We start from the raw sequence: 27,044 nt of genomic DNA, 5'->3' as shown, positions 1-27,044 counted from the left end.
TTTTAGGAGTTAAAAAAACATTTATGTCGGGCGCGGTGGTGCATACCTTTAATCCCAGCACTCAGGAGGCAGAGGTAGGAGGATCACTGTGAGTTCAAGGCCACCCTGAGACTCCATAGTGAGTCCCAGGTCAGCTTGGGCTAGAGCAAGAAGACCCTACCTTGAAATACGAGAACAAAAAAAATTTAAGATTCAGATAACCAGGTTTACATAAATGAAGGGTTTTATTCACCCCCTAAAGAATATCACAGGGGCCTGGCAGAATGCTTTTATTCATTTCTCATAGTGACCTTTAGCCCAAAGAGGCCTTGGCTTTATTTAGATTCGTTTCTACTCATAGAGCTCCTTCCCTTGATCCCCGGAGGTGTGCGTTCATAAGCATATTCCCCCTCATCCCCAAGTGACTGCGGTACAAGAAGATGCCAAGTGAAATCAGTGAGAAAGGCGCACGTTCCAGGCGGAGCCCGCCCGGTCTTGTCTGATCTTAGAAGCCAGGCGGGGTCAGGCCTGTTAGTACTTGGATGGGAGAAATAAGAAAGGACAAAGTGCAGCGCATTCTCCAAAGCTGGGGGCCTCCAACGTGAGGGGCACAAATATACGCCAAAGTGCAGATGGTGTGCTAGAAATACAAAGACTATCTTAACAATGGAATTGATTCAGATGTTTACTAAACTACAGACAATCTTCCTAGTAACAAAGAACGTGGTGCTGCTGGCTACCCTGCTAATTGGGGATGGGGAAATATCTCGTCTGTCATAAGCTGGATGGCTGGACACTTAAAAGAATTTTCTATGTGAGAATTAGAAAAGAAAAGAGGGACCCACTCCATCTCTGCCTTCTTAAGCCAAATACCTTTTGGAAATGGAGCTGGGTATTGGAGCCGGCCTTGACACAATCCCCTACCCTAATGCCAGGATGTTAGCCTTATCCTCAGCCTAACCCAGCAGAAGTTTCTGGGGGAACTTTGAGATAAACTAAAGCCAAAGGAGCCACTTCTCTGGTTGCATTATGCACTAAAGAAGACAACTTCAGGGCCTAGCCAGTGGGTTCCTTGAAAACTTTGTGCCAGAGCTCCATGGTGGGGTTCCTTTCTGTTACTGAGCACATTGGAAGCTGTCACCTTCTGGCCCCTCCCCAGGATGTGGGCAGGCCAGGCCGGGTAAAGGATGCAGAGAGCCTGGACACACCACTTAAGGTCTGCCGTGCCTCTGTCCTGGGACAACAGCCAAGTTCTACCTCCCTGCTCATCTCTCTACCTGGGTAGGAAACCCAGGCTCCATGTCCCACGAGACCTGTTTTCTGGGAAGCTGAAGGTCTTTTTGGCACTAGCTGGGCAACAACAAGCAGTGGCAAGGAGTTGGGTTTTGTTAGCACTTTACAGGTTCCGTTTTTTAACCCTACCAAACACTCCACAGTACCCTGAAAGCAGACATTCTTCAACGACCCAGCCCGAGACAGCGTGAGGATCTCGGGCCAAGTCAGGGCACTGTCCGCTCCCAAAGTTTTTCTCGGATCAGCCACTGCCCTTTAGGGTTCTCTGACTCATAGAAGTCCTCCATAGGAGATGCCGGGGACTCCAGCGCCAACAGGTCTGCATCCCACTCCGTGTCTTCTCTGGAGAAGTTGAAGAGAATCTGTCTGGAGCTCCCCAGGCTGCAAGGGAGGAATGAAGGAGAGGGTTCAAGCTGACCACTGCCCAGAAGGAAGGGACATCCACCTCATTACGGAGGAAACCCTGACACATCAGAGGTGGGCAGCATGAGAGGAAGCAAAGGAAAAGCTTCATGAGTCTCAACAGGTCCTTATTTTCTATGAGACGCTCCCTTGAAGCATGGCTTGGGAGGTTGCCCTGCATGAGAAGGCAGTAAGAATTTGGGACTTGGTCACTCCACTCCAGAACTGGGAAATTCATGATTCTGCCTTGGGCTATATTTATAGCTATCCGGGGGGTGCATGTGGCCCATGGGCCACAATTGGAAACCATTTAATATGTGACCTAAGACAATTCTTCATCAGATATGGCCCAGAAAAGCCAAACTGTGGGACACCCTTGAAGCAGGAGAGAGGCTGTAGGCAGTAGTGGCAAGATGGCCCCACAGGGGACCAGCCAGCCACAGCCCTTCCCTGAAGAGCCCGGGAAGTGGCCTCTGTGGCAACCTCAAGACTTCCCAGTGTGTTGCTGTTTGCTGCTTGGCGATCTGCTCTGTCGGATCCTGAAGTCTCGTTAGAGACGTGTAGCACACCAGGTCTCAGTGGTACTCAGGGAGGTGACATAAGCAGTTGGCCTACTGCACGGTGCTACGTGGGCCAGAGAGGAAGGGCAGGGGAAGGCTGACACGGTTCTGAGCAGGGGCAACATTGGACTGGGATGAAGTACTGACTCAAAAACATCTCTCACCCAAGCCCACCCCCTTCAGTAAAAATCCCAAGAATAGGGCTTGGAGAGATGGCTCAGCAGTTAAGGTGCTCGCCTACAAAGCCAAACGGCCGGAGCTTGATGCCCCAGTACCCACATAAAGCCACGTGCACATAGTGGCACATGCATCTGGAGTTCATTCGCAGCAGCAGGAGGCCCTGGTGTGACTAGTCCCTCTCTCCCCCCCCCTTTCAAATAAATAAAAATATTTTTTAAAAATCACAAGAATAGGGGTTGCAGGGATGGCTTAGCAGTTAAGGTGTTTGCCTGCAAAGCCAAAGGTTCGATGCCCCAGGACCCATGTTAGCCAGATGCACAAGGGGGCACACGCATCTGGACTTCATTTGCAGTGGCTGGAGGCCCTGGTGTGCCCATTCTCACTCTCTCACTCTCTCTCTCTCTCTCTCTCTCTCTCTCTCTCTCCCTCCCTCCCTCTTTCTCTGTCAAATAAATAAATATAAATAGTTTTTTAAAAAATTGCAAGAATGCATCATCAGACACATCCCATGAGGCCATCTTTGTTATGTCGTTTAGCCCAAGCACTTACTCTTTTTTGCAGGCTTTAGGTTTAAATTTCAGGGTGTTGAATGCCCCTTCCACAGCCTTGGGCAGGTAAATGGGGTGTCTCTCAAGCCGTCTGTGGGCGCCAATGGCCCTGCGTTCAGTGCTCCTTCGAAACTGGCCATCTGTGGTGTGTGCCACATGCACAGCAAAGTCCTCAGAATGTCTGCGCGGTGCCCGTAGGATCCAGTTGGAGTGCAAACTGTGCTCCGTTGAGCTGGTGGCCACTGGAAGGAATAAGCAGGTGACCCGCACTGGTGAGTCACCGTGCGGAAGAACAGAAGGCAAAGGAGAGGGGCTGGCTGAGAACTCGCCGCACACGGAAAGAGATGAGCATGCCATGCAGCACAGTGAACTCTTAGGGAAGTTCCCGCAGGCTAAGCGAGGGGATCAGACTTAGCAATTATGGGGCAGGAGTAGAATGGAGTGGAGCTTTCTTTCCATTAAGAAATGGGAACTGAGGGCTGATGTGGTGGCACATGTTTTTAATCCCAGCACTCGGGAGGCAGAGGTAGGAGGATCGCTGTGAGTTTGAGGCCACCCTGAGACGACATAGTGAATTCCAGGTCAGCCTCGGCTAGAGTGAAATCATACCTTGAAAAACTAATAATAATAATAATAATAATAATAATAATAAGTAAATAAATAAACAAAGTAAAATAAAAGGGTAACTGAAACTGAGATCTATATTATGTTAATATACAAGGATTGGCAATCAAAAGTTGTCCTCTGACCTCTAAAAGGAACACATGTATAAATATGCACTCATACACACACATGGTAATATATACACCAACAAAAGGAGAAAAAAAACTGTAATGGTTAAATGATTTCTGCCATCCTTCCCTCAGTATCCTGTGCTCCCCAGGTCCCAAACCCAGAGCAAGGGACAGGAGAATGTCTACAGACAGAGTGAACCTGGGGTTGGAGGGGCCTGTGAAACCACAGAGCCCAGGTTGAAAACCCAACATTTGCCACAGCCAAAGCAACAGGAAATAGCAGGTATGCTGGTGTCTGGCTACATGCATAATACCTGCTCACCAAACTGCCTGTTAAGCACTTCTTGTAACATTCATACCCATATCTTAATGTTACTCTCACTTTTGATTACAGAAGCTCCTCTTTTCAGATGCTGGTGACCTCTGGGATGACTCAAAAGGCACCATAATGCTGAGAAGAAGGGACAGTGGAGTATTCAGCACTGAGACATCTCTATCACACCTTCCAAAGCTGAGGGTGCATTGCAGAAGAGGTGGCAGAAAGAATGTAAGAGCCAAAGGAAGGGTAGGACTCTTCACCATGCTCTCTTCCAGACACAGAATGACCTGGGTATCCATGACCTCACAGCACCTGACACTACCTACACAAGACCATTATAAAAGGAGGAAAAGATGGCCACATCAAAATAAAAAAGACTGATTGAGAGAGGGAGGGGATATGATGGAGAGTGGAGTTGTGAAAGGGAAAGTAAACAGAGAGAATTATCATGGTGTATTGTCTGTAATTATGCAAGTTGTCAATAATATTTTTTTAAAAAAGAAAACAGCAGGCATGTCATGTTCTGAGCATTAGATAGAAGGCTCAAGAATGACTTCATCACGATACCAAGAGCTGTAATATGAGTATACAAGAGCCAGGGGCCCTTTGAAGAAAGCCATTGTTAAGCTGCACAGTGGATGAGCAGGTCAGGGATTAGGGAAAATAACAGGTTTTGAATAGACAGGTGGACTCAACTCATGAAAATGTTTGAACGCTCACAGGTCAGTGCCGGCAATATGCTCTGGGGAGGAGAGAAGTGAAGAAATGCAGTTTTATCCCTCCTCCTTCTCTCTCCAGAATTCTGGCTGGACACAGGCAGGCATCCCACATCTCCTGCCCCACATAATACCCTACCCTTTAGCTTAGGTTGGCCCAGAACTGAGTTTTCACATAAAACTTGTCATTTTAAGCAAAGAGTAGGGGCTGGACAGATGGCTTAGCTGTTAAGGGGCTTGCCTGGGAAGCCTAAGGGCCCAGGTTCGATTCACCAGTACCTACCTAAGCCAGGTGCACAAAGTGGTGCATGTGTCTGGACTTCATTTGCAGTAGCTAGAGACCCTGGCATGCCCATTCTCCCTCTCTCTCTCTCTCTCTCTCTCTCTCAAACAAATAAATAAAACATTTTAAAAAGTACAGAAACTTAAAAAAACATTTTACCAAGCCAGGTGTGGTGGTGCCCTCCTTTAATTCCAGCACTGGGGAGGCAGAGGTAGGAGGATCACTGTGAATGTGTGAGTTCCAGTTCAGCCTGGGCTAGACTGAGACCCTTCCTCTACAAACAAAAAACAAAAAATAAAAGGAGCAGAGGCAGGGGCGATGGTTCAGTGCAGCATAGTACTAGTCACATAAGCCCGAGGTCCTGAAAGGGCTCAAGACCTCCTGAGTTCAAGTCCCCATTGCCCTTGTAAACATCTGGGTATATCACCCACATCTGTACACAGTCCTGTGGGGAGCAGAGATGAGAGACTCGCTGGGGCCTGCAAAAAAATGGCAAAACTCCAGGAATCAGTGAGCGACTGTGTCAAGGAGACACACAGACGCCCGCACATACACAACACCACACATGCCACACACACACACAAACTGTCTCCAAAGGCGACAAAGGAGATGGCACGGCAGGTTAAGAGCCCAGGTCACCTGTAGTGTTTTGAATCAGACACCCTCCACAAACTCCTGTGTTTTGAACGCATGATCTCCCGCTGGTAGCCGGTTCATAGTTGGAGCCTTGCTAAAGGAGATGTGTGGCTTGGGGTGGACTTTGGAAGAGTTACAGCCAGCTCCTCCTTGCCGGAGCTTGCCTCGCTCTCTTGTGGCTGTTTCCCCTGCTCATGCCACGCTTTCCCCTGGCATCATGAAGCTTCCCTTCAAAACTGTAAGCCCAAATAAGCCCATTACTGCCATCAGCTGCTTTGGGTCAGGTGCTCTGTCCTAGCAATGAGAAGGTGACCACCACACCCTCCAAGCATCAGGGCCCGAGTTCCCCTGTGCTGAATTGCTAGCGCCCATGTAAAAAGCTGGGCAGGTCCATGCACCCCTGTGAACCCCGGTCTGAGGGGAGGCATGACAGGAACACACCCGTGACCCCAGGCCTATGGGAAGGCATCACAGGAGATTTGCTGGGACTCACCGGTCAGCAACAGCAGCCCTGGCTTCAGTGAAAGACTGAGGAAATAACATGCATGAGCAGTGAGGAGGCCTCTGCTCGTGTGTGCATGGAACACACATAGCTGCATACACACCGCATCACACCACACACAGACTACACACACACACACATGCAAAAATAAATTTAAGATAAAAAAATAGTAAAATCGAATAAAATAAAAATAATTGAAAGTATCGAATGAAAGCCAGGCATGGTGGCGCACACCTTTAATCCCTGCAGTCAGGAGGCAGAGGTAGGAGGATCGCCACGAGTTTGAGGCCACTCTGAGAATCAATAGTGAATTCTAGGTCAGCCTGGGCTTGAGTGAGACCCTACCTCAAAACACCAAAATAAAATAAAATAAAATAAGTATCTAATGACATCAAATATCTGTTCTTTTGGCTCATGTCTTTTTTTTTTTTTTTTTGGTTTAGTGAGGTAGGGTCTCCTTCTAGCTCAGGCTGACCTGGAATTCACTATGTCATCTCAGGGTGGCCTCAAACTCATGGCGATCCTCCTACCTCTGCCTCCCGAGTGCTGGGATTAAAGGCGTGCGCCACCACGCCCAGCACTGAATCACGTCTTTTGAGACAGAGTACGGCGATATAGTTCAGGCAGGCCTCTGGGCCTCACTGTATAGTCCAGGCTGCCCTCAAACTGTCCATCCTCCTGCCCTCAGCCTTCCAAGCTCTGGGATCACAGGTGAAGGACACCAGCCCTGACCCGTCTTGGCCACAATAAAATGCGCACATCAGCGTCAGCTATGGCATGTGGACTTCATGAAGGCTTTGCTCAGACAGAGCCTTGAGGGCAGGAGGGCAGGGGAAGGGACAGCAGTGCCAGCTAATGGCGAGACGTCCCAAAGGGACCAAGCGGAGCCTGCAGGTGAAAGAGTTCCCTTTAATGCGGGGGACCGGGGGGCTGACACCCATCTCAGAGGCCTGCTCACAGCCCCAGTCTCCTTCAGCCGCTGCCGTGGTTCCAGAGCCTTCTCGGCACTCACCGTCGCAGTCCACGTCTTCGCTGGGCAGGTCAGCCTCCGCCGTCCTCGGCCGTTTCTCCGTCTCAAGCTCCGCGATGATGGAGTCGAAGTAGGCTATGGCCTCGGCCACGTCGGCGCTGAACTGCGAGTATTTCTTTGACGTGGCTTTCTGCTAGAGAAAAGAGGGGAGGGACAGCTGCCCAGGCACGTTTCCCGAGTGTCCTCATGCATGCAAGCCGGAGATGCCGCAAAGAATCCATAGTGCTAATTCAAAATGCATATGCAGTTGGGTTTGTGAGGCCTCAGAGCTAAAGTTGATAGGCAAGATATGATATGTATGGATAGATGAATGGACTTTTAAAAATATTTTATTTGGGGCTGGAGAGATGGCTTAGCAGTTAAGTGCTTACCTGTGAAGCCTAAGGTCACCGGTTCAAGCCTCTATTCCCCAGGACCCACGTAAGCCAGATGCACAAAGAGGCACATGCGTCTAGAGTTCATTTGCAGTGGCTGGAGGCCCTGGCACACCCATTCTCTCTCTCTCTCCCTCTCCCTCTTTCTCTCTGTGTCTGTTGCACTCAAATAAATAAAAATAAACAAAAAATTTAAACAATATTTTATTTTTATTTATTTATTTGAGAGAGAGAGAATAGGTATGCCGGAGCCTCCAGCCTCTGCAAATGAACTCCAGATGCGTGCACCACATTGTGTATCTGGCCCATGTGGGGCCTAGGAAATCAAACCCATGTCCTTTGGCTTTGTAGGCATGTGCCTTAACCACAAAGCCATCTTTCCAGCCCTGTTTTTTTTTTTTTTTTAAAGAATGGAATATTACACGGCCACAGAGATGAATAAAATTTTTTCATTTGTGAGCATACACCTAGAACTGGCAGGCATCACGTTGAGTGAAGTAAACCAGACTCAGAATTAACAAGCACCACATGTTCTCGTGACTATGCAGACATTTAAAAGCTGATGTGATGAAGTAGGGAATAAAATGTCACTAGAGGAAGGGGAGGAGTAGGGAAATACAGTGGGGTGGATAAGAAGTGCCAAAATACAGTTCGATTAGAGGGAAAAAAAATTCTAGTGTCCTATAGCACTGCGATGTCTCTATAGTAACTACAATTTATTATGTATTTTATAAAGAACTCAAAGAGAAGGAGTAGAAGGTTCCCAACACAAAGAATGGCAAGTATTTAGGAAAGTAGACATGCTGTCTTGGGAAGAGAGCAGCCAGTCAAGTGCTTGCTTGACTTACCCACCAGGACCTATGCTTAAAAGTCAGGTATGGTGGGCTGGAGAGATGGCTTAGTGGTTAAGCACTTGCCTGTGACACCTAAGGACTCCAGTTCAAGGCTCAATTCCCCAAGACCCACATAAGCCAGATGCACAAGGAGGCGCACACATCTGGAGTTCATTTGCAGTGGCTGGAGGCCCTAGCATGCCTATTCTCTCTCTCTGTCTCTCTGCCTCTTTCTCTCTTTATCTGTAGCTCTCAAATAAATAAAAATAAACAACAACAACAAAGTCAGGTATGGTGGCTCGGCACTAGGGCGGCGTGTCATCTTGTAATCCCAGCAGTAGGAAGGCAGAGACAAGGAGAATGCCCAGGGCATACTGGTTGGCTAGTCTAATTCAATCACTGAGCTCCAGGATCAGCAAGAGACCATGTCAAAAAATAAGGTAGGGAGCCTTGGGGAAGATGCCTCTGGCTTCCACATGCATGTGCACATATGTTCATATGTCCACACATGTATGAACAGGCATACCCAGATGCACATACACAGGTAAAAAAAAAATGAACTGGATTAAATCACAGGCTGGTATGTTTGGAAATAAAGGATGATGATGATGTATGTGTGTGTGTGTATAAGGCCCTTGTACTACTAGGAAACATAAATTAGCGGCTTCTTTTTCCTGTTTTATCACAATGAGCTTTCTTAGGGGAAAACACTACTGAAGGACTACAATACAACTGAAGGTTCTCTCCACCCCTGGCAAAGACTGACTGCGGCCTCTTGGTCCCCACAATGAATACCAATAACCCTACCAAAGAAGACCCTCAGCAGAACATAAATCAATAAAAATATAAAAATAAAGAAAGAAAAGCTAGAAGGCTATCATCATGCCAGCCCCAGGAGAAAGCCTGCTGCAAAGAGATGCTGGAGGAAGAATCCTATGAGCAGAGGACGCAAGAGCTCCCCCGCCCAGTGTAGACGCAGCCCGGCGCATGCAGCAGATGCAGAGCAGGTGAGAGGCTGAGGAACAGAGGAGGCAGCTGCAAAGGGGACAGCAGGCTCTCAGAAAGCAGGATGTCCCAGACTTGGTGGACTGAGATACTAAGGGGCTGGATGGAAGTCTGTAGGCGTGCAAGGGCAGGAGACCTGGTCATGGTGTCCTTCCTACAGGCGCCTGACAGAGGACCTCAGATGGAGTGTGCAACGCTCTCTCTTGCTGTTTCCGCCACCTCAGCAGAGCCTCTGTTCTTCCTGGTGGAGTCCTGTCCATCTACTGCAGCCTGGCTAAGGCAGCTCCTCCTCTAGGAAGGCCCTCCACTCCCTGGACCAGTTTCCCTCCTCAGGGTTCCCGAGGTCCCCATTTACCTAACCCAATTCTACCATGAGAGGCTTGCTTAAAAGCCAGAGAGAGAAGCAAAGAATAAAAGCTTCAATCCATAATCCACACTGACCCTCCAGGCAAAGATGGAGAGTAGTAACACAAGCCCATAGGGTCCTCGTGGAGGGGACATCCCAAGCCTCTAGCAGGCAACTGCCCTCAGTGTCTGGGTTAGCACAAGGCCTCCACCCTTGTGTGCAGCATCTTCTCATCGAGGTCACCTTTCAGTTGATGTAAGAGACTCGTGTGTCTGGGCAGTAGACTGGCCAGTCATTCGAAACACGCAAATCACTTGCATCGTTTGTTAAATGGTTTGGAAGACAGTCAACCGTGGCGTCTTAACGAGGGATATGAACACACAGGCAACAAACAGAGAGACATCAAAGTAGAAGAGGGACCAGTTGGGAAGGACAGGAGGGGAGTGGGAAATGAGGAAAAGAGAAGGTAACAGGAGGGAATTATAATAAAAGCACATTATATACATATATGAAAATTGCCAATCAATAAAATTTAAAAATAAACAGATATACAAGAAGAAAAGCAAGGAACACAATGGAAACACCACTATGAGATAGAGATAGGTGAACACGGCACTGTCCTCTAATCTCCTGTGAATTTCCTGTAACTTCTAGAGCATATCCTTCTAGGATGATTGTTATAAATTAAAACAAGAAAGGAAGAGAAAGACAGAGGGAGAGAGAGAAACTGCTATAATAAAAATCACCACCTTTACCACTGAACTCCCTGCTATCCAAGCTAAAGGACAACTCCCCTTTTAGCTTCACACTTGGTTATTACAAATATTCCTTCCCATTGCTTCTTTTCAAAACTTCAAAAACTTGTTCCCCTCCTACAGTTGGTCCTTCCTGCTGAGGACTGGCAACCTGACTTACCCAGGAACACATGAGCTCCTTGGCCAACAATGAACGGCTTATTCTTCTGGACCCTACCCCTGGGGATTCTGTTGTGCTGTCCAATATCCTGTCATTTTAAAACTTGCTTCTTTTAGAAGGTGTGGTGTGGTTTGAGTGTTAAAATGATCCCCTTACCCTCATGCGTTTATAATTAAGCCTCATATTTAATCCCCAGGTGGGGCAGAGCCTTCTGGAGACAGGGCCTTACTGGAAGTGTGTTGGTGGGTATAGGCCTTGAGGGATTTTTTTTTGGTCTAGCCCCACTGGATACTCATCGCTCATTCTCTCTCTACTTCTTCCTCACTGATGTGTGAAGAGGTGACGCCCTGCTGTCTGCTCTTGCCGTGACTTCCCTGCCACGATGACACCGTAAGCCAGAATAAACCCTTTCCTCCGTAAGCTGCTTCTGGTTGGGCGCTTTGTCCCAACAATGGGAAGGTAACTGCTACAAAAGGGTCCTAGAACCCTGGGGAGGCTGGAGAGCGCATCGTTGGTGGTACACTGCTGACATTACTTGCAGCTGTCCGGCATGTGCCTGTGTGAGTGGGCCCATCACATGAAAACGCTGCCTAGTCCCCCCAACCCCAGATCCACTATGGAATCAGGTAGGGGCATAAATATAAGCATAGATAAACAAATCACTTTCTTATTTACCCTTAGTTTCCTTCCAAAGCTCCCGTCCTTTCACCTACTCTAAGGGCCCAGCCCTGGGTATGTGTCCCTTGTTATGGTCTAACGATATACTGCCCATCACAGTTGGATATACAGAATACATGTATCTGGCCTCTACCCAAACAGATGAGCTCAATAACCAAAGGAACGTAATACACAGCTGCTGAGAAGCAGCGCTCTGCAGAGCTGGGCATGGGGAGGCAAGACAGGAGCCACGGTCCTCACCTCAGTGTCGGACTGAAAATAGATGCTGTGGCCAGGAGCTGGACGGCTGGGGTCCTAACAGATCCAACTTGGTCCACTGCTACGTGGAGAGGCTACTAACGGTGAAAGAAGTGACAACAAAGCAAGAAAGAAATGTATTCTCTGGCCCATAATTGGAAAGATAGGTGGTCTAAAAAAATGTCCTCCCCATTTGGATAACACTTGCAGGATTATATAGGGGAAACACAAAAGCAAGAAGCCAGGCTGCACGTGAAGGAATAGCAGTTTTGATCAGGAGAGGCCTGCGCATACATGCTGCAGCCCTGGTTCTGGAAACTGGCCCTGGCGTGAGATGACACTGGGAAGAAAAAAGCAATTAGACAGAACAGGTTAGAAGGAGTGGGCTCTTGAAATCCTCTCATCTTAAAGAGCCACTGTTAGCTACGGTGCCCATCTGATTCCCTGGCTTTGCAAAACCAGACAGGAACATTTCCATGATGATGAGGTTGCAAGGGGACGAGACCCAAGGACCCGTGATACAGGTCAGGGGAGGTAGAGGACCAAAGCTGCTGGGCTCTGGGGCCCAGGATCCTTGGTACTTCCTACTACAAGCCACAGAGGCCCCTCTGGCCTTGTCACCTCTATCAGGCATGAGTCCATCCCACCACAGGGTTGCACCTTCCTAGCCCGCAACCTTACCCACACCATCTGCTGGGCAGACGGGTCCTCTGCTTGGGTTCTTTGGCTCTTTGGGTTCATGGCTTGAATATTTGTCACAGATCCCTGCTAGGCTTCACTTTGGTGACACTGCTCTGCTCCAGTGTACTTAAAGGGTGACCAAACATCTCGGTTTGCTCATGAATCACTACAGCTTATGCCTGTAAGCCCAACATAAGTAAAAATAGTATCTAGTTTTCCCCTCACAAGCGTCACTGGGACTGGGGAAATGGCTCGGTCGGTAAGGTGCCTCCCATGGGTCAGACTTGAGTCTGATCAGAACCCATGTAGCAGGCCAGACCTGGTGGTACATGCCTGTAATCCCCATGCTTGGAGGCAGAGACAGGTGTGCTCCAGCACTCACTAGATAGCTAATCTAACTGAATCACTGTTCAGTGAGAGACTCTCCCTCTCAGAAAATAAGGTTGAAAGTGATCAAGAAAGATGTCAGATATTGATATCTGGCCTCCACACACATACAAACATGCATATCCCATGCAAACACACACGCATGCAGTGTCACTGGCTGGAGGAGTTACCTGCCCCCTCTCCCCATCCCTAGAGTCTCATCCTTGCTACCCACTTAACTGTCTAGGTGCCACACCTGTGTATCAAGCTCTTTCCTGGAGGCCACAATTTTTTTATCATCAAGCTTTTGGATTTCAATTGTTTTTATTTCCATAGTGTGAGAGATCCAAGCCATGGCCTTGGACACGTTAGGCAAGTGCTCTATCGCTGAGCCACATTCCCAGCCCAAAGAATCCTGATCTTTTGAGCAGGTTTTGTGCTCTTTATTACCATTCTTATCCATAATATCTCATTCAAAATGTCCAGATATGGTTTTTTAAAGGGATCTAGAAAATTAAAAGTACTTCTGAAGAAATATAAGTGCAAAATACATGTTTATAAAGAATCCCCCCCCTCCCCCCCCCCCGCCATCCATCTGGGGCTTCCGTTTCCCAGCACGGCTCTTATTCCCACTTCACACAGGACCCACGGCGTTTTGTTGAAAGTCATGCATTCGGTGAATGTCAGTAGACCCTGAGGCTGCTAATACCTGGAAATTGCCTTTGCTTTGCTGGGCCTTTAGTTTAGCTTTTGGTCGGTGTAGACAGGAGTCTAGCTGTCAGTGATATCTGCTGTTGCTAAGGTTACTCCGCTCCATACATCACACGTATTAGATTTCTCTTGAAACAACTTTCTTAGAGTGGGGCTGCTAATTAGCTTTCCAGAGATTTCTCTTGCATGTGGGCTGCATCCTCAGTGCAGGTCCTCTCTGTGGGGCCCTTGGCAGTGGATCCCTCCCCATGCCATTGCCCTCTCTCTCGGCAGTATTCCCCTACTTGTTTGCCCAGCCATGAGAGATGGGAGGTAGCTACTAGCTCCCCGTCTTAGGCAAGACTTCTATGTGATTTGGCTGTGGACTTAGCAATCGCTTAGGTTCATCAGCTCTAGTTGGTTTTCTTTAGAGATTGCTTTTATTTCCTTTTGATTAAATGCTTTAAAAAAAAGTATCCAAATCCAAAATTGTTACCACCACTCAAGAAAGAGCTTGTTTCCATCCAGCCCATTCTTCATGTTTTCTCTGTTCTTTCCTTAGCATTTTGTGTGTCTTTCTATCATTTCTTTTTGGAACTATAAGCAAACATGTAGGCCAGACATGGTAGCAGCCATTTGTAATACCATCTTTAAGGAGGCTGAAGCAAGAAGAAGGTGGGGTCAGTGTTAGCCCGGGGCACATAGGGAGAACTATCTTATTAAGAAAAGTACATGTATCTATACTCATATTTAACCACTGTAGGATTCCAGGATACAAAAATCAGTTCTGTGCTCATTGCTGGGGCAAAACACCTAACCAGAAGCAGCTCGTGAGGGAAAGGGGTTTATTTCAGCTTATCATGTCACAGGAAAGCCCACCACCATGGTGTGAAAAGCGAGGCAGGAGCTGGTGTCATATCTTCACACCAGCACGGAAGAAATAGAAAACTCAAAAGTGCCAGGTGGGGACTGGACTGTGACCCCAGTGACACACCTCCTCTAGCAAGGACCGCCATCCTAGAAGCTCCACAAATTTCCCAAATAGCACCAAGAGCTGATGACGAAGTATTCAAACATAAGGGTCTGCGGGGAACATTGGACATCCAAACCAGCACCGATATGCACCGGTGGACTCCGCTTTGGCCTCCCTGTATCCAGAGAAGTGCTCAGAGCCTCCTCATCCCTCTTAATGGCTGCATGCTGTCTCTGCACACAGCCCCCTACGATGGATGCGTCTCTGAGCTGCTTTCAAGCTTCTGTTTCAACAGTGAGTGCTGCCGTGAAGACTCTCATGCATGTGCCATTCTGAACTTTGACAACAGCATCCTGACTTGGGGTAGGTCTATGTGTAAGCGCCTCGCTTACCGCGGGCGTGTTTAGAAAGAAGGTGCCAAAATAGCATCAAGTGATCTGGAAACTTCGGTAAACAAGAGATTGGTTCGCTGGGTTGCTCCTCTATTTTATGACATATACTTTGAAATGTCTCCAGGTGGGTTTTTGCGATGGGCTTACACATCAAAGCTAAGCGACAAGGCAGGGCTGAGACTTTTCATAGCCTGACTCAATTCTAGCTTTTCCTCCTTCCCAAGAGTCCGTGGACTTTCTGACGTGCCTTCATGGCAGCTCCTCTTGCCAGGGCTCAGGCTAGCGTCACAGAAAAGCCTATCTTCCAAGGAGGTGGTCGCTGCAAAGATGTCAATCACTAGCAACTTTGATTGAGGGACCCAAAACAATTCTGTCTTCCTGACCTCAGAAATCCAGGAAAAGTGCATTGCTTCTTCTCGACTTTGACTGTTTCCGACTGTAGAATTTTGAATGGTATGTTTGGAAAAGACGGTGCAGCCTGGTCCCACTAGATGTTCCCAGGATCCTTTTGCTTTGTAGCATCCACAAGGAGATTTAAAAAACAAAAAAGGCATTTTCTCTGAGCACCTGTCCCAGAAAATGTCTGACTTTATTCATTTCTTTCCACCAGGAACCTTCCACAGCCTTAGGGTTATCATTTTCCAAGCTTCTCCAGCCCTGCCCTTCGCACCAAACTGGAGGCTTAAATTACTTTTCCCAGATGGAATCTTTTGCATTTTTCCAAACCAAACTCTTATCACATTTCTCACTTTAATTTCTGAATTCCCAAAGGCAATTTCCAGTACTTTTTCTTTGCGTTTCCTATCAGCCTACCTACCACCCACCCTCTCGTATAGTCCTCCTTCTCCCCAGCCTGTTAATTTTAGCTCCAGATTTCTCAGCATTTATCTGCAAGAGACCTGAGTCCTTCAAAATGAACTTTCTGTTATAAACAGCAATTTTCCATGGGAGAAGAGGGTGGTGGGGCATTCGAAACCTACCCAATGCCAAAAGGCCACAATGAGCATCCAGCACCCTCAACATTCCCCCACCTGACCGTGCCATTCCCCTGCTTAGAGGGTCAGCTCCTGTGTCCCCTCCTTTCTGAAGTTTCACTGGTTGCTGCAGACAGAATCAGACTTGCTTGTGCATGTTCGTGTCCTGCCTTGTGTCTATGCGTCCATCTGTCCACACACTGTCATACACTCCTCAGCCCTATCCCAGACCAGTGACCCCAGACGTCTTCCTTAAGATGCCTTTGGCAAATAACGCTCACAGGTATGACATGCTCCTTTTGGTAGATGCCCCCCAACTGGATGCTGTATACATGAGATGGGTTGTAGAATATTGGCAACTCCCAACCTTCTATCTGTTGCTCTTCCCAGAAGCCCTCACACTTGTGGGGCTCATATTTTGGTATGGGAGCTGCTGCTTCAGACTACGGGCTGCATTCAGGCACACATGTTCCTTTTTCTCTATGAAGGAACAATGAACACCTACTTCAATGCCTGGCATGCATCAAAACTATTCATCTAGTGAATGAATTTGTTTTACATATGTGCCATTAGCTGGTGTTTATATCCTCCAACCAACTTCAGTGTTGCTGTTTTCCTGTTGTTTTGTTTCATTTTTTTTTAAGTATTTTTATTTATTTATACATAGGTATATGTGTCCCTGTGTAGCCCGGGCTGGCCTGGAATGCATTACATAGTCAAGCCTGGCCTCAAACTCATGGAAATTCTCTGGACTCATCCTCTTGAGAACTAGAATGACAGGCCTGTGCCACTGTGCCCGGAAAGTGTTTGTTAATTTGGAAATTGGAATTTAACTTGACAAATTTTAAGAAGTCTAGTGCAGATGCTCCCCAGCTTACAATAGAGTTATATCATAATAAATCTATCGCAAATTGAAAATGTTGTAAGTCAAAAATGCATTTGATATACCTAACTTACAGAACATCATAATATAGCCCAGCCTACCTTAAACCTTATATTAACAATATGTAATATGAGCAAAATCATCTAACACAAAGCCTATTTTACAATAGTGATGAATTACTTTTTGGTCTTTTGGATAAGATTGAACGTAGTATAATAATGCAGAATATCTCACCTATTGAATGCTGAGATGAAATTGAAAAACAAGGGCTGGAGAGATGGCTTAGTGGTTAAGCGCTTGCCTGTGAAGCCTAAGGACCCCGGTTCGAGGCTCGGTTCCCCAGGTCCCACGTTAGCCAGATGCACAAGGAGGTGCATGCATCTGGAGTTCGTTTGCAGTGGCTGGAAGCCCTGGCGTGCCCATTCTCTCTCTCTCCCTCTATCTGTCTTTCTCTCTGTGTCTGTCGCTCTCAAATAAATAAATAAAAAATTTAAAAAAAAAAAAGAAATTGAAAAACAGAATGATTGCATGGGAACGTTTTCTCAGCAATGAAAAGCCAAAATATTTATAATTTGAACCATCTGTGTATCTCATTTCTATGGAGTACTGGTAGCACTCTCCTGGGCTAATCACACCTGTAGATCTGAATGTCTGTATTGACAATGTAATTTACAAGTCAAATGTGAACTTGACCTTGGCCGAGTAGGTAGATTGGCTCATTCACTTCGATGAATTTAAAGGCCAAATAGCTCAATTTATCCACAAGAAATTTAATCTAATAAAAAGATTTTTAAGGGGCTGAGGAGATGGCTCAGTTGGTAACGTGCTTGCCACACAGCAGGAGGAAGTGAGTTTTATTCTCAGCACCCACGTAAAAAGCCAAGTACAGCAGTGTGCACCAGTAACTCCAGCACTGGAGAGACAGAGACAGGGCTATCCCTGGGGCTAATTGGCCAGTTAATCTAGCCTAACTGGTGAGCTCAAGGTTCAGTCTCGAAAAACATAAGGTAGAGTGACTGAGGAAGAAACATGATGCAAATTTCTACTCTCCATTCATGCATGCACCTGTAAACACTCTCTCTCATTCTCTCACTCTCTCTTTCTAAAGATTTTTTTAAATTATTTATGTATTTGAGAATGACAGAGAGAGAGAAAGACATATATATATATACACATATACATACACAGAGAGAGAGAGAGAGAGAATGGGTGTGCCTGGGCCTCTGGCCACTGCAAACAAACTCCAGATGCGTGCGCACCCTTGTGCATCTGGCTAACATGGGTCCTGGGAAAATTGAGCCTAGAACCGGGATCCTTAGGCTTCACAGGCAAGCAATTAACTGCTAAGCCATCTCTCCAGCCCTCTCTAAAGATTTTTAAGATAAACCTTAACAACACCAACCACTGCATCCTTCTTCCCTTCTGCTATTCTTGAGATGGAGATTTTGGAGAAGTCAAAAGTAATATGTATTTTAGCCATTCAACATCACAGCTCTTGAAGAAATATGTTCGCCTAACTGAATGGGACTTTTATGGGAGGAGGGGAAAGAGCTCACGATTCAAGAGATCAATAAGAAAACAACTCGGAAAATAGTACTCACAGAGATTTAAATGCAGCTGTACACATATTCAAATACAAATTTTCCATTTATAAGCTAAATGGCAAACTTGTTAGGACTGAATGGAAAATAACTGATGTGGACAAAAGAACTAAGAAAATCAACCCACAGATCAGAAGAAGAAAGAACTCTAGACAACAAAATCTCACAGCTGCCTACCATAATTAAACTTTAAAATTGCGCGGGGAGCCTAGCTTTGCATCTGTTTCTGTAACTGAGACTATAGTCTCACAGAACCCATCAGATAGGTTTAGGCATTATTATGCCAGCATTATAGTCTTGTAGCCATCACCTTATTTTGCAGGTATCTGGTGACTCTGCACCTTTACATGACATCAAAATGGTCATTTGCTTTTCACAAAATATAGCAGAAGCCTGATGGCATAGAATTATCACTGAATTAAATCATATCCTACAAATAGTATAAAATCATTACATGCAAGAAGTGAAATATTCAAAGTCTTTCTACTTCCTAGTGAATTTTTTGTTGTTTTGTTTTGTTTTTCGAGGTAGGGTCTCATTCTAGTCCAGGCTGACCTGGAATTCACTATGTAGTCTCAGGGTGGCCTTGAACTCGTGGCAATCCTCCTACCTCTGCCTCTCCAGTGCTGGGATTAAAGGCATGAACCACCACACTTGGCCTCCTAATGAATTTTAAGATAGTTCTTTTTTTTTTTTTTTCTACTTCTGTGAGGAACAACATTGGAATTTTTTGTTTGTTTGCTTGGTTTTTCGAAGTAGGGTTTCACTCTAGCTCAGGCTGACCTGGAATTCACTATGTAGTCTCAGGGTGGCCTTGATCTCAAGGCCATCCTCCTACCCCTGCCTCCCAAGTGCTGGGACTAAAGGCGTGCGCCACCACGCCCGGCTAACATCGGAATTTTGATAGAGATTACATTGAACCTGTAGATGGTGTTTGGTGAGGTAGCCATGACTCTTCCACTCCTTGAGCGTAGTTCATCGGTCCATCTTCTAGTGCCTTCTTCAATTTCCATTTTGATGGCTTTAAAGTTGTCATTGTAGAGGTTGCTCTCTTCTTTGCTTAGGTTTATTCCCAGGTACTTTTCCGGGTAATCTTGAGGGGGGCTGTTTGCCTGCTTTCTTCCTCAGCTGGCTTGTTATTGGTGTATAGGAGGTGATAGGCCTGCCTTTCCGTCATGTGTCCTGCACCCTGTGTTGGACATTGCGACATGAGCATCTGAATGCTACAGAGTAGGAGGCAGAAATTTGCTGGGCATCTGGCCCAGGCCCTCGAGAGTCAGCATCTTGCTCGTGTCCTTCGCTGCAGCTCAGCCACTGCTCGGCAGCAGTTTGGCCTTTTGTCCTTGCCTTGGGAATGTAATGGTTGAAGTGAATGTTCGGGTTAAAACAGTTGAGAATTCTGGGGGACAAGAAGAAGGCTGGCAGCTAGGTGTGAGACAGCCAAAATGATGAAACAAGAGGAAGGACAGGGCTCTGGGAAAACAACAAAGCCATTCTTGACTGTTAAGAAGGTACCATGGGGGGCTGGAGAGATGGCTTAGTGGCTAAGGTGCTTGCCTGCAAAGCCAAAGGACCCCGGCTCTATACCCCAGGACCCACGTAAGCCAGATGCACAAGGAGGCACATGTGTCTGGAGTTCATTTGCAGTGGCTGGAGGCCTTGGTGCAACTATTCTCTCTCTCTCTTTCTCTCTACCTCTTTTTCTCTGTCTCTCTCAAATAAATAAATAAATATTACAAAAAAGAAGGTACCATGGATGGGGCCAAGGAGATGGCTCAGCAGTTAAAGGCACTTGCTTGCAAAGCCTACCAGCCTGGGTTCAATTCCCTAGTATTCATGTAAAGCCAGGTGCACAAAGTGGCGCATGTGTTTGGAACCCATTTGCAGCAATAGAAACCTTGGTGTGTCCATGCATGTGCTTTCTCTCTCTCTCTCTCCCCCTCTCTCAAAAAAAGAAATTTTTTTAAGTAGTCATGGTCCTGACAACAAACCCAGTCACCAAGATGGAAAGCAGTGTAGCCAGTCCCCTGATTGGAAAGGAGACACAGAGACACCCTGTGGTGATGGAGGGCTGGGCCAGGACTACACTTATCCATATCTCAGTCTGGTCATTTTAAAGATGAACTCATTTCCCTGGCTATAAAGCTTTTTAAGCCCAAATCCAGAGTGCTGGGCAGCAAGCTCCGCAGGTCCCCACCCTGCTGCAGCCGGGAGCTTGGTGCTTTTATGGCCTACTTTCTGTTTTCAGTCACACTTGGCTTATCTGTCCCTTCTTCCACTGTTCTCATCCTCCGTTGTGATTGTAAAATGACAAATTCAACCCAGAAAACTAATAACACAAACACTGAGTCCCAAGACGCCGTTCACGCCCAACACTGGCACAAACCCTCAGATATGGATTTTTGTAGTTTTCAATGCTGTAAATAAGTTATTATGAAGTGGGAGAGCGCCACAGACCCTAGATGGGACTCCCTCATCACAGACATCCAGGGGTCTTGCTACACTTACCTCAGGCTCACCCCCCCCCTCCAATTTGTTCTCCTTTCTCCCCCCTCACCCCCCGACACCCATGAGAATCCTTCCAGGCCCAACGCTGTGATGGCAGAACACGTAGCATGCTGGCTTTCCACACCTTACACCCCATTATTACTTCAAAGGGTCCTATTAAAAGGCCTAACTCGAGAGCATGCCAAACTGCAAGTGTGATCCATGAGCGGCTAGTGTATTATAACTGACATGTAAAAATACAATGTATTACTTCAGAAAATATCTAAGTACCAAACAAGGAACAGAAATAAGTCCATTTCTTGAAGAAGAAGAAAAAAAATCACCTTTATAGTTTTGTGTAAACTGTGTCAATATCTAAGCTACATTCCCATGGCTGTGGTTCTTGATCAACATACTCTAAAAGTCTGACTCCAGTAAGAAGAACTGGCAAAGAGAGAAGGTTCTGGAACCAGACCAGGGACTAGTATGTAGGGAGGGAAGGTGCGCTGATATGACACCCCAGGGCCATGAAGAGCATAGCCCACCATGAAAGCCAGTACTCCCTTTATCAATGGCACAAAAAATGCCAGCTTTAAAAAAAATTATTTATATTTATTTATTTGACAGAGAGAGAGAGACAAGGGGCATCACCAGGGCCTCCAGCCACTGTAGATGAACTCCAAACATATGCACCCCCTTGTGTATCTGGCTAATGTGGGTCCTGGAGAATCGAACCTGGGTCCTTTGGCTTTGCAGGCAAATGCCTTAACCGCTAAGCCATCCCTCCAGCCCCCTTTATTAAAAAAAACCAAAAAACATTTTATGGCTTTTTGAATTTATGAAGATCTACAAGTGACCAGTGGTATCCACTGCTGTACCCCAGGGGTAGAAATAAATGTAGGGCTGGAGAGATGGCTTAGCGGTTAAGCGCTTGCCTGTGAAGCCTAAGGACCCCAGTTCGAGGCTTGGTTCCCCAGGTCCCAGATGCACAAGGGGGCGCACGCGTCTGGAGTTCGTTTGCAGAGGCTGGAAGCCCTGGCGCGCCCATTCTCTCTCTCTCCCTCTGTCTTTCTCTCTGTGTCTGTCGCTCTCAAATAAATAAATAAATAATAATAGAAATAAATGTAAAAGATACTGGACTGCTATCTCAGATTTCTCGAGTTCCCGGCCCTCCACCCAGAGACACACATTCTAACAAACCACTGTAGGACGCCATGAGTGCTACAATACAGCGTGTCTAAACTCTGCTGGCGACACGGCAAGGAAGCTGAAGCCAAGGAGGAACGCGTGTGTGTCCCGTGGCTGCGGCTAAGCGGAGGCACAAACCGGGCGGCTCAGAGCAGATGCAGCGCCTTCCAGTTCTGGAGGCCAGAGTCTGTGGCCACGGTGTTGGCAAGGGCCCTGCTGAAAGTAACCGGGGAGTATCTGTTCTTGGCGTCTCTCATAACTTCCAGAACCCCCTTGGCTTGCAGCAGCATCACTAGCCCCTGTGTCTCTTGACCATAGCCATCTCCTGACGAGGACACCAGTTATATTTGGAAAGGGCCCCCTCTACTCTGGCATGACTCTTTACTAATTACCTTGCCAACAACCACCCGGTTGTAGCTGCCTGGACAAGGGACGTGGTCTAAAGGGGTACTGGTACGCTTCCCTTTAGCCAGCAGACTCTTGACATGTAGACACCAGAGAACTGAAATTTCCCCATGAATGCCATGCTGGGGGAAGGGAAAGGTGCCAGCCAGAGAAAGAACTAGCCTCCCAGGAAAAGATTTCACAGAGTTCCGGCAGCTTCTTTACAGGACAGACCAGAGCCAGGACAATGACAGGTCAGCGATGGGCAGGATGACAGCTTAACCATGACTCCTTCATTTTGCATTCCTCATAAACCAAAATCTCACATCAGTATCCCCATTCTAGACTTGGGGTCACTAGGCACCCATTTGTTCCCCTTTTTGTTGTTGTTGTTGTTTTTGTTTTTCAAGATAGGGTCTCACTCTAGTCCAGGCTGACCTAGAATTCACTAAGTAGTCTCAGGGTGGCCTCGAACTCTTCGTGATCCTCCTATCTCTGCCGCCCGAGGGCTGGGATTAAAGGCATGTGCCACCCCGCCCGGCCTTTGCTCCTCTTCTTAATGTGGCCACGTTGGATAAATTCCCTTTTTCTTCTTCCATGGTGCTGGAGACAAAGCCTTCAACATTTTGAGAGAATACAATTCAACCCAAAATAGAGGTAGGAAAAAGAACAGTGGGCATCCGAAATCTTGGCCACTGGCAGGGCCTTAGCATGGCAGTGGAAAGGCCTGGCACACTGGCTGCTCTGTCAGCCTTAAGCCCGAATGCACACTTTCACAGGCAAGCCCAGTGCATGGCCCTCGACAGGAGCCGAAGTAAAGGCAGCAGACACTGGCCTATGGCTGCAACTTGAACCTGACATTTCTTTTGTACGAATACATATGTTGTGTATTTATGCGTGTGTACATGTGTGTGTATGCATGATTATACATGTGAGGTTGTGTGGGGGGAAACACGTGGAGACCAGAAGTTGACATAAGGTCATCCTTGATCGCTCTCCTCTTTATTTTCTGAGACAGGGTCTCTCCAGTACAGAGCTCACTAATTCAGCCAGTCTCGCTAGCCAGCTTGAGCCAGGGGTCTCCGTCTACCACAGCCACCTGACATGTACCTGTGAGACCTGGGACCCCAACTCATGTGCACAGTGCTTGCATGGCAAGTGTTCTGTCCACCAGGCCAGCTCCCCAGTTTCACAGCTGATACTTCTGAGGGGGAAAAAAAAAACACAGGAGTTGGGCTGGAGAGATGGCTTAGCAGTTAAGCACTTGCCTGTGAAGCCTAAGGACCCCGGTTCGAGGCTCGATTCCCCAGGACCCATGTAAGCCAGATGCACAAGGTTTGTTTGCTGGAGGCCCTGGTGCGCCCATTCTGTCTCTCTCTCTCTCTCTCTGCCTCTGTCCCCCCCCCATGTGTATCACTCTCAAATAATAAAATAAAATAAAATAAAACAAAATAAAATAAAAATAAGTCGGGCATGGTTGCTCACGCCTTTAAACCCAGCACTTGGGAGGCAGAGGTGGGAGAATCACTGTGAGTTCGAGGCCACCCTGAGACTACATAGTGAGTTCCAGGTCAGCCTGGGCTAGAGTGAGACCCTACCTCAAAAAAACAAAAAATAAAATAAATAAATAAATAAACACAGGACCACCCAGGATGGGCAGACACCAGCACATGCAGGAAAGTGCTGACTCCTCACGGACTCACGTCCACAGCTGTGCTATTGAAATAGAGGCCGACAGCAGTCAACTTCACTCGACAGAGGCACAAGTTGCAAATAGAGCCAAAGATCAAACCTTGGAGTGCTTGACTTCATTGCCTTTCCATATTCTTCCCTGATTACACAGGGCTGCTGAAACCATGGCCAAGGTATTAAAATCACCCAGGAATCCTACGCTAGTAGGGGAAATGGGTTGAAACCCTGGCATCAGAGGAGGAACTCAACGCTTGGGAAGTGAATCCACATAGTTCTGACAGCTTCTATCACAAGTGGGTCAGCATATGCTTTTTACAATTGTCATACTGCTACAGAAAGGGGGAGAGAATCGAAGAACTTCTCTCAACTCCTTTCTACCCAAACTTATCAAATCCACTTTCCTTTGTCAAATCCTGCTTCCTGATTTCTTTTTGTTTGTTTGTTTTGTTTTTTGTTTTTCAAGGTAGGGTCTCATTCTGGTCCAGGCTGACCTGGAATTCACTATGTAGTCTCAGGGTGGCCTCGAACTCACGGCGATCCTCCTACCTCTGCCTCCCGAGTGCTGGGATTAAAGGTGTGCGCCACCACGACCAGCCTGATTTCTTCTGAAAAGAAGGGAAATTAAGGCAGTGGGTTTATGGGCCCAAGTACCAGCTGCCCCTCTTCACAGCTGCTCCAGGAGACTCTGTCCCCCCTCCTTCAATCCTCAGATTGCTCCCCAGAAAGCCAGCTGGGTCCTATGAGGGACAGTTCCACCTTCGGGAAAATACAGCCCTCCAGATAGAGCTAAGCAGAAACCAGAACCCAGGGAGAATCGCTCTGCAGGCCTCTCTGGCGTCACGGCGGCCTCAGCAGAGGGGGGACTGGCCACAGACCTACGCTGGCCGGCCACAGGTCTCAGCACCAGCCCCAGAGTAGGAGGCTCTTGTACAAGGACCCACTCTGACATACTTTTACAGTAAAAAATATTCCTTAAGCTGCCCCCACCTGGCTTTAAATGAAGACAGTTGAAACCTATTGGGTCAGGCCAAGCCCTAGAGATTTGATAGTGGTCCAGTCAGTCATTCAACATTAATGGGCCTTGTAGAGCTTAGGAGACACTCTGGGGAAGCAGAAGGCAGGGCCTGCTCTGAACACCTTGTCCGGGTGCCGGGGGTAGTGGCCTATACCTTTAATCCCCGCATTCAGGAAGCAGAGGTAAGAAGATGGCTGTAAAGTCGAGGTCAGCCTGGGCTAGAGTGAGACCTTGCCGCCAAAAGCCATTTTACATATGAGAACAGGACAGGGCTGGGAGATGGCTTAGTGAGCAATGTACTTGGGCATACATGAAGACTTGAATTTGAATTCCCTGAATTCACTAAAAAGCTGGGCGCTGGGGAGACAGAGAAAAGGAGTCTCTGGGGCTTACTGGCTAGCAAGTCTAGCCAAATCAGTGAGCTTGAGGTAGAGTGAGAGACTCTGCCTCAAAGGGTAAGGGGGAGAATAATTGCATAGGACACAGAGCTTAACCCAGTGGCCTCCAAATGCATGGGCCCAGACTTGGGCATGCACCCACATGCACATGTTCACACTCACACATGTGAGCTGGTACATACATGTAGAACACACACACACACACACACAATAATAAAGTAAAAACTACATGGCTCAAAGGACCTTCAAAGCACAGGAATTCAAAGTGAGCAAAGTAGCTGGGCATGGCCACATAGGCTTCTGGAAACAAAGGCAGGAGGATTGCAAGTTCAAGGCCATGCTGGGCTACAGAAGGCCACCCCATCTCAAAAACAAAACAACATAAAAATAAAAACAAAACAAGTCTGAGGAAATGAAGGGAAGAGTAAATGGGAGGAACCAATTGGAATGAAAACAACCCAGCAGGTAGAGGCAGGCTGACCGAGCCTCAGTTTCCCTTTCTGTGATATAGAAGGTACCCCCACCTTCTGACCGCACCTCAGTTTACCCCTCTGTGGTACAGAAGGTGCCCTGCCCACCTTCTGCACTGGCATCATTTGAATACTGCAAGAGAAGAAAGGTAAGATTTACAAGTGATCGCTTCCACTGACACCATTCTTGTCTAGGGCCAGAGGCCTCCAGAGCCCAGTGAAGCCGTGTGACAATCTTCTGGGGACCACAGGCTATCTGTGTGCCCCACCGGAGCCACCAGCACGACAGCACTGCCGGAGCAGACCCCCTCCCCTTGTTCACTTGGTCTAGGATTGAGCACTAAGATGCTTAAGGTGATCCAACTCCGGTCAACAATTTCACTTGGGATTTGAAGGTGCGAGGACAGTAATGGTTTTAAAAACAGTCGAGAAGCCGGGCGTGGTGGCACACGCCTTTAATCCCAGCACTCAGGAGGCAGAAGTAGGAGGATCGCCATGAGTTCGAGGCCACACTGGGACTACATAGTGAATTCCAGGTCAGCCTGGGCTAGGGCGAGACCCTACCTCGAAAAAGCAAACAAAAACAGCCAAGATCTGTAAAGAGATGGTTTGCCGTCATCCCAAAGCCATGCAAAGTCGCTAAATATGCCCCAGCCACCAGGCCCGCTCCTCCTACGGTCCTCAGCATTGCAAATCTCCCCTGGGGATTCACCCTTGCCCAGTGTGTCCAGGCCATCCATGGAAAAGTTCGAGAACCCAGTCGCCCCTCTCCCCGCCCCCCCCCCCCCCGGCTGGGAATGTGGCGCTTTCTCGGGGGGGGGGGGGGGAGAGGCTCCCAAGCCAAGGCCATGTGGAGACCTCTCACCTGTGCCCACGCTTACCTTGACTTCTTTGGGGGTCTTCTGGCCTCCCTTGGAGGACTTGGAGGAGGTGGGCGCGGAGGCGCGCGCCCCAGGGCCCCGCAGCTCCCCGAGGCTGCCCAGGTACTTCCTGCGCAGGGCCAGCAGCTCCTGCAGGTACTGCAGGCAGTCCTGCGTGCGCGCGTGCGCCCAGGCGCGCTCCTCGGGCTGCAGGTGGCACAGGCCCGCGTCCATGCTGCTGGCGCTGCGGGGCTGCTTCAGGGACTCGCTGAACTTCTCCCCGTGCTCGCCCGCCACGTACACCGAGCTGCTGCGCAGCAGCCTCGCCGCCGTGGGGCCGGCGGCCGCCGGGTAGTAGGGCTTCTCGGCCGCCCTCCTCCGCGGGCCGGGGTGCAGGATGGAGTGGATCTTTCTGAACAT

At 47.9% G+C, this 27,044-nt stretch overlaps 1 protein-coding gene across 1 annotated transcript; it reads right to left on the bottom strand.

Moving 5' to 3' along the window:
* Window positions 1-338: 338 nt before the first annotated feature.
* On the bottom strand, window positions 339-27,044 carry C7H13orf42 (chromosome 7 C13orf42 homolog). Its single transcript, XM_045155515.1, has 4 exons — window positions 26,646-27,044; window positions 7,165-7,312; window positions 2,964-3,204; window positions 339-1,653 (listed from the first exon to the last, which is right to left on the bottom strand). The coding sequence occupies exons 1-4, from the start codon at window positions 27,042-27,044 to the stop codon at window positions 1,479-1,481; spliced, it is 963 nt and encodes a 320-aa protein (XP_045011450.1). The 3' UTR covers window positions 339-1,478.

The sequence above is a fragment of the Jaculus jaculus genome, chromosome 7 (assembly GCF_020740685.1).
Source record: "Jaculus jaculus isolate mJacJac1 chromosome 7, mJacJac1.mat.Y.cur, whole genome shotgun sequence".
In the NCBI taxonomy this organism is placed as follows: domain Eukaryota; kingdom Metazoa; phylum Chordata; class Mammalia; order Rodentia; family Dipodidae; genus Jaculus; species Jaculus jaculus.
The sequence above is the reverse complement of the archived record's forward strand: the minus strand, read 5'-3'. Positions and strand labels throughout refer to the sequence as shown.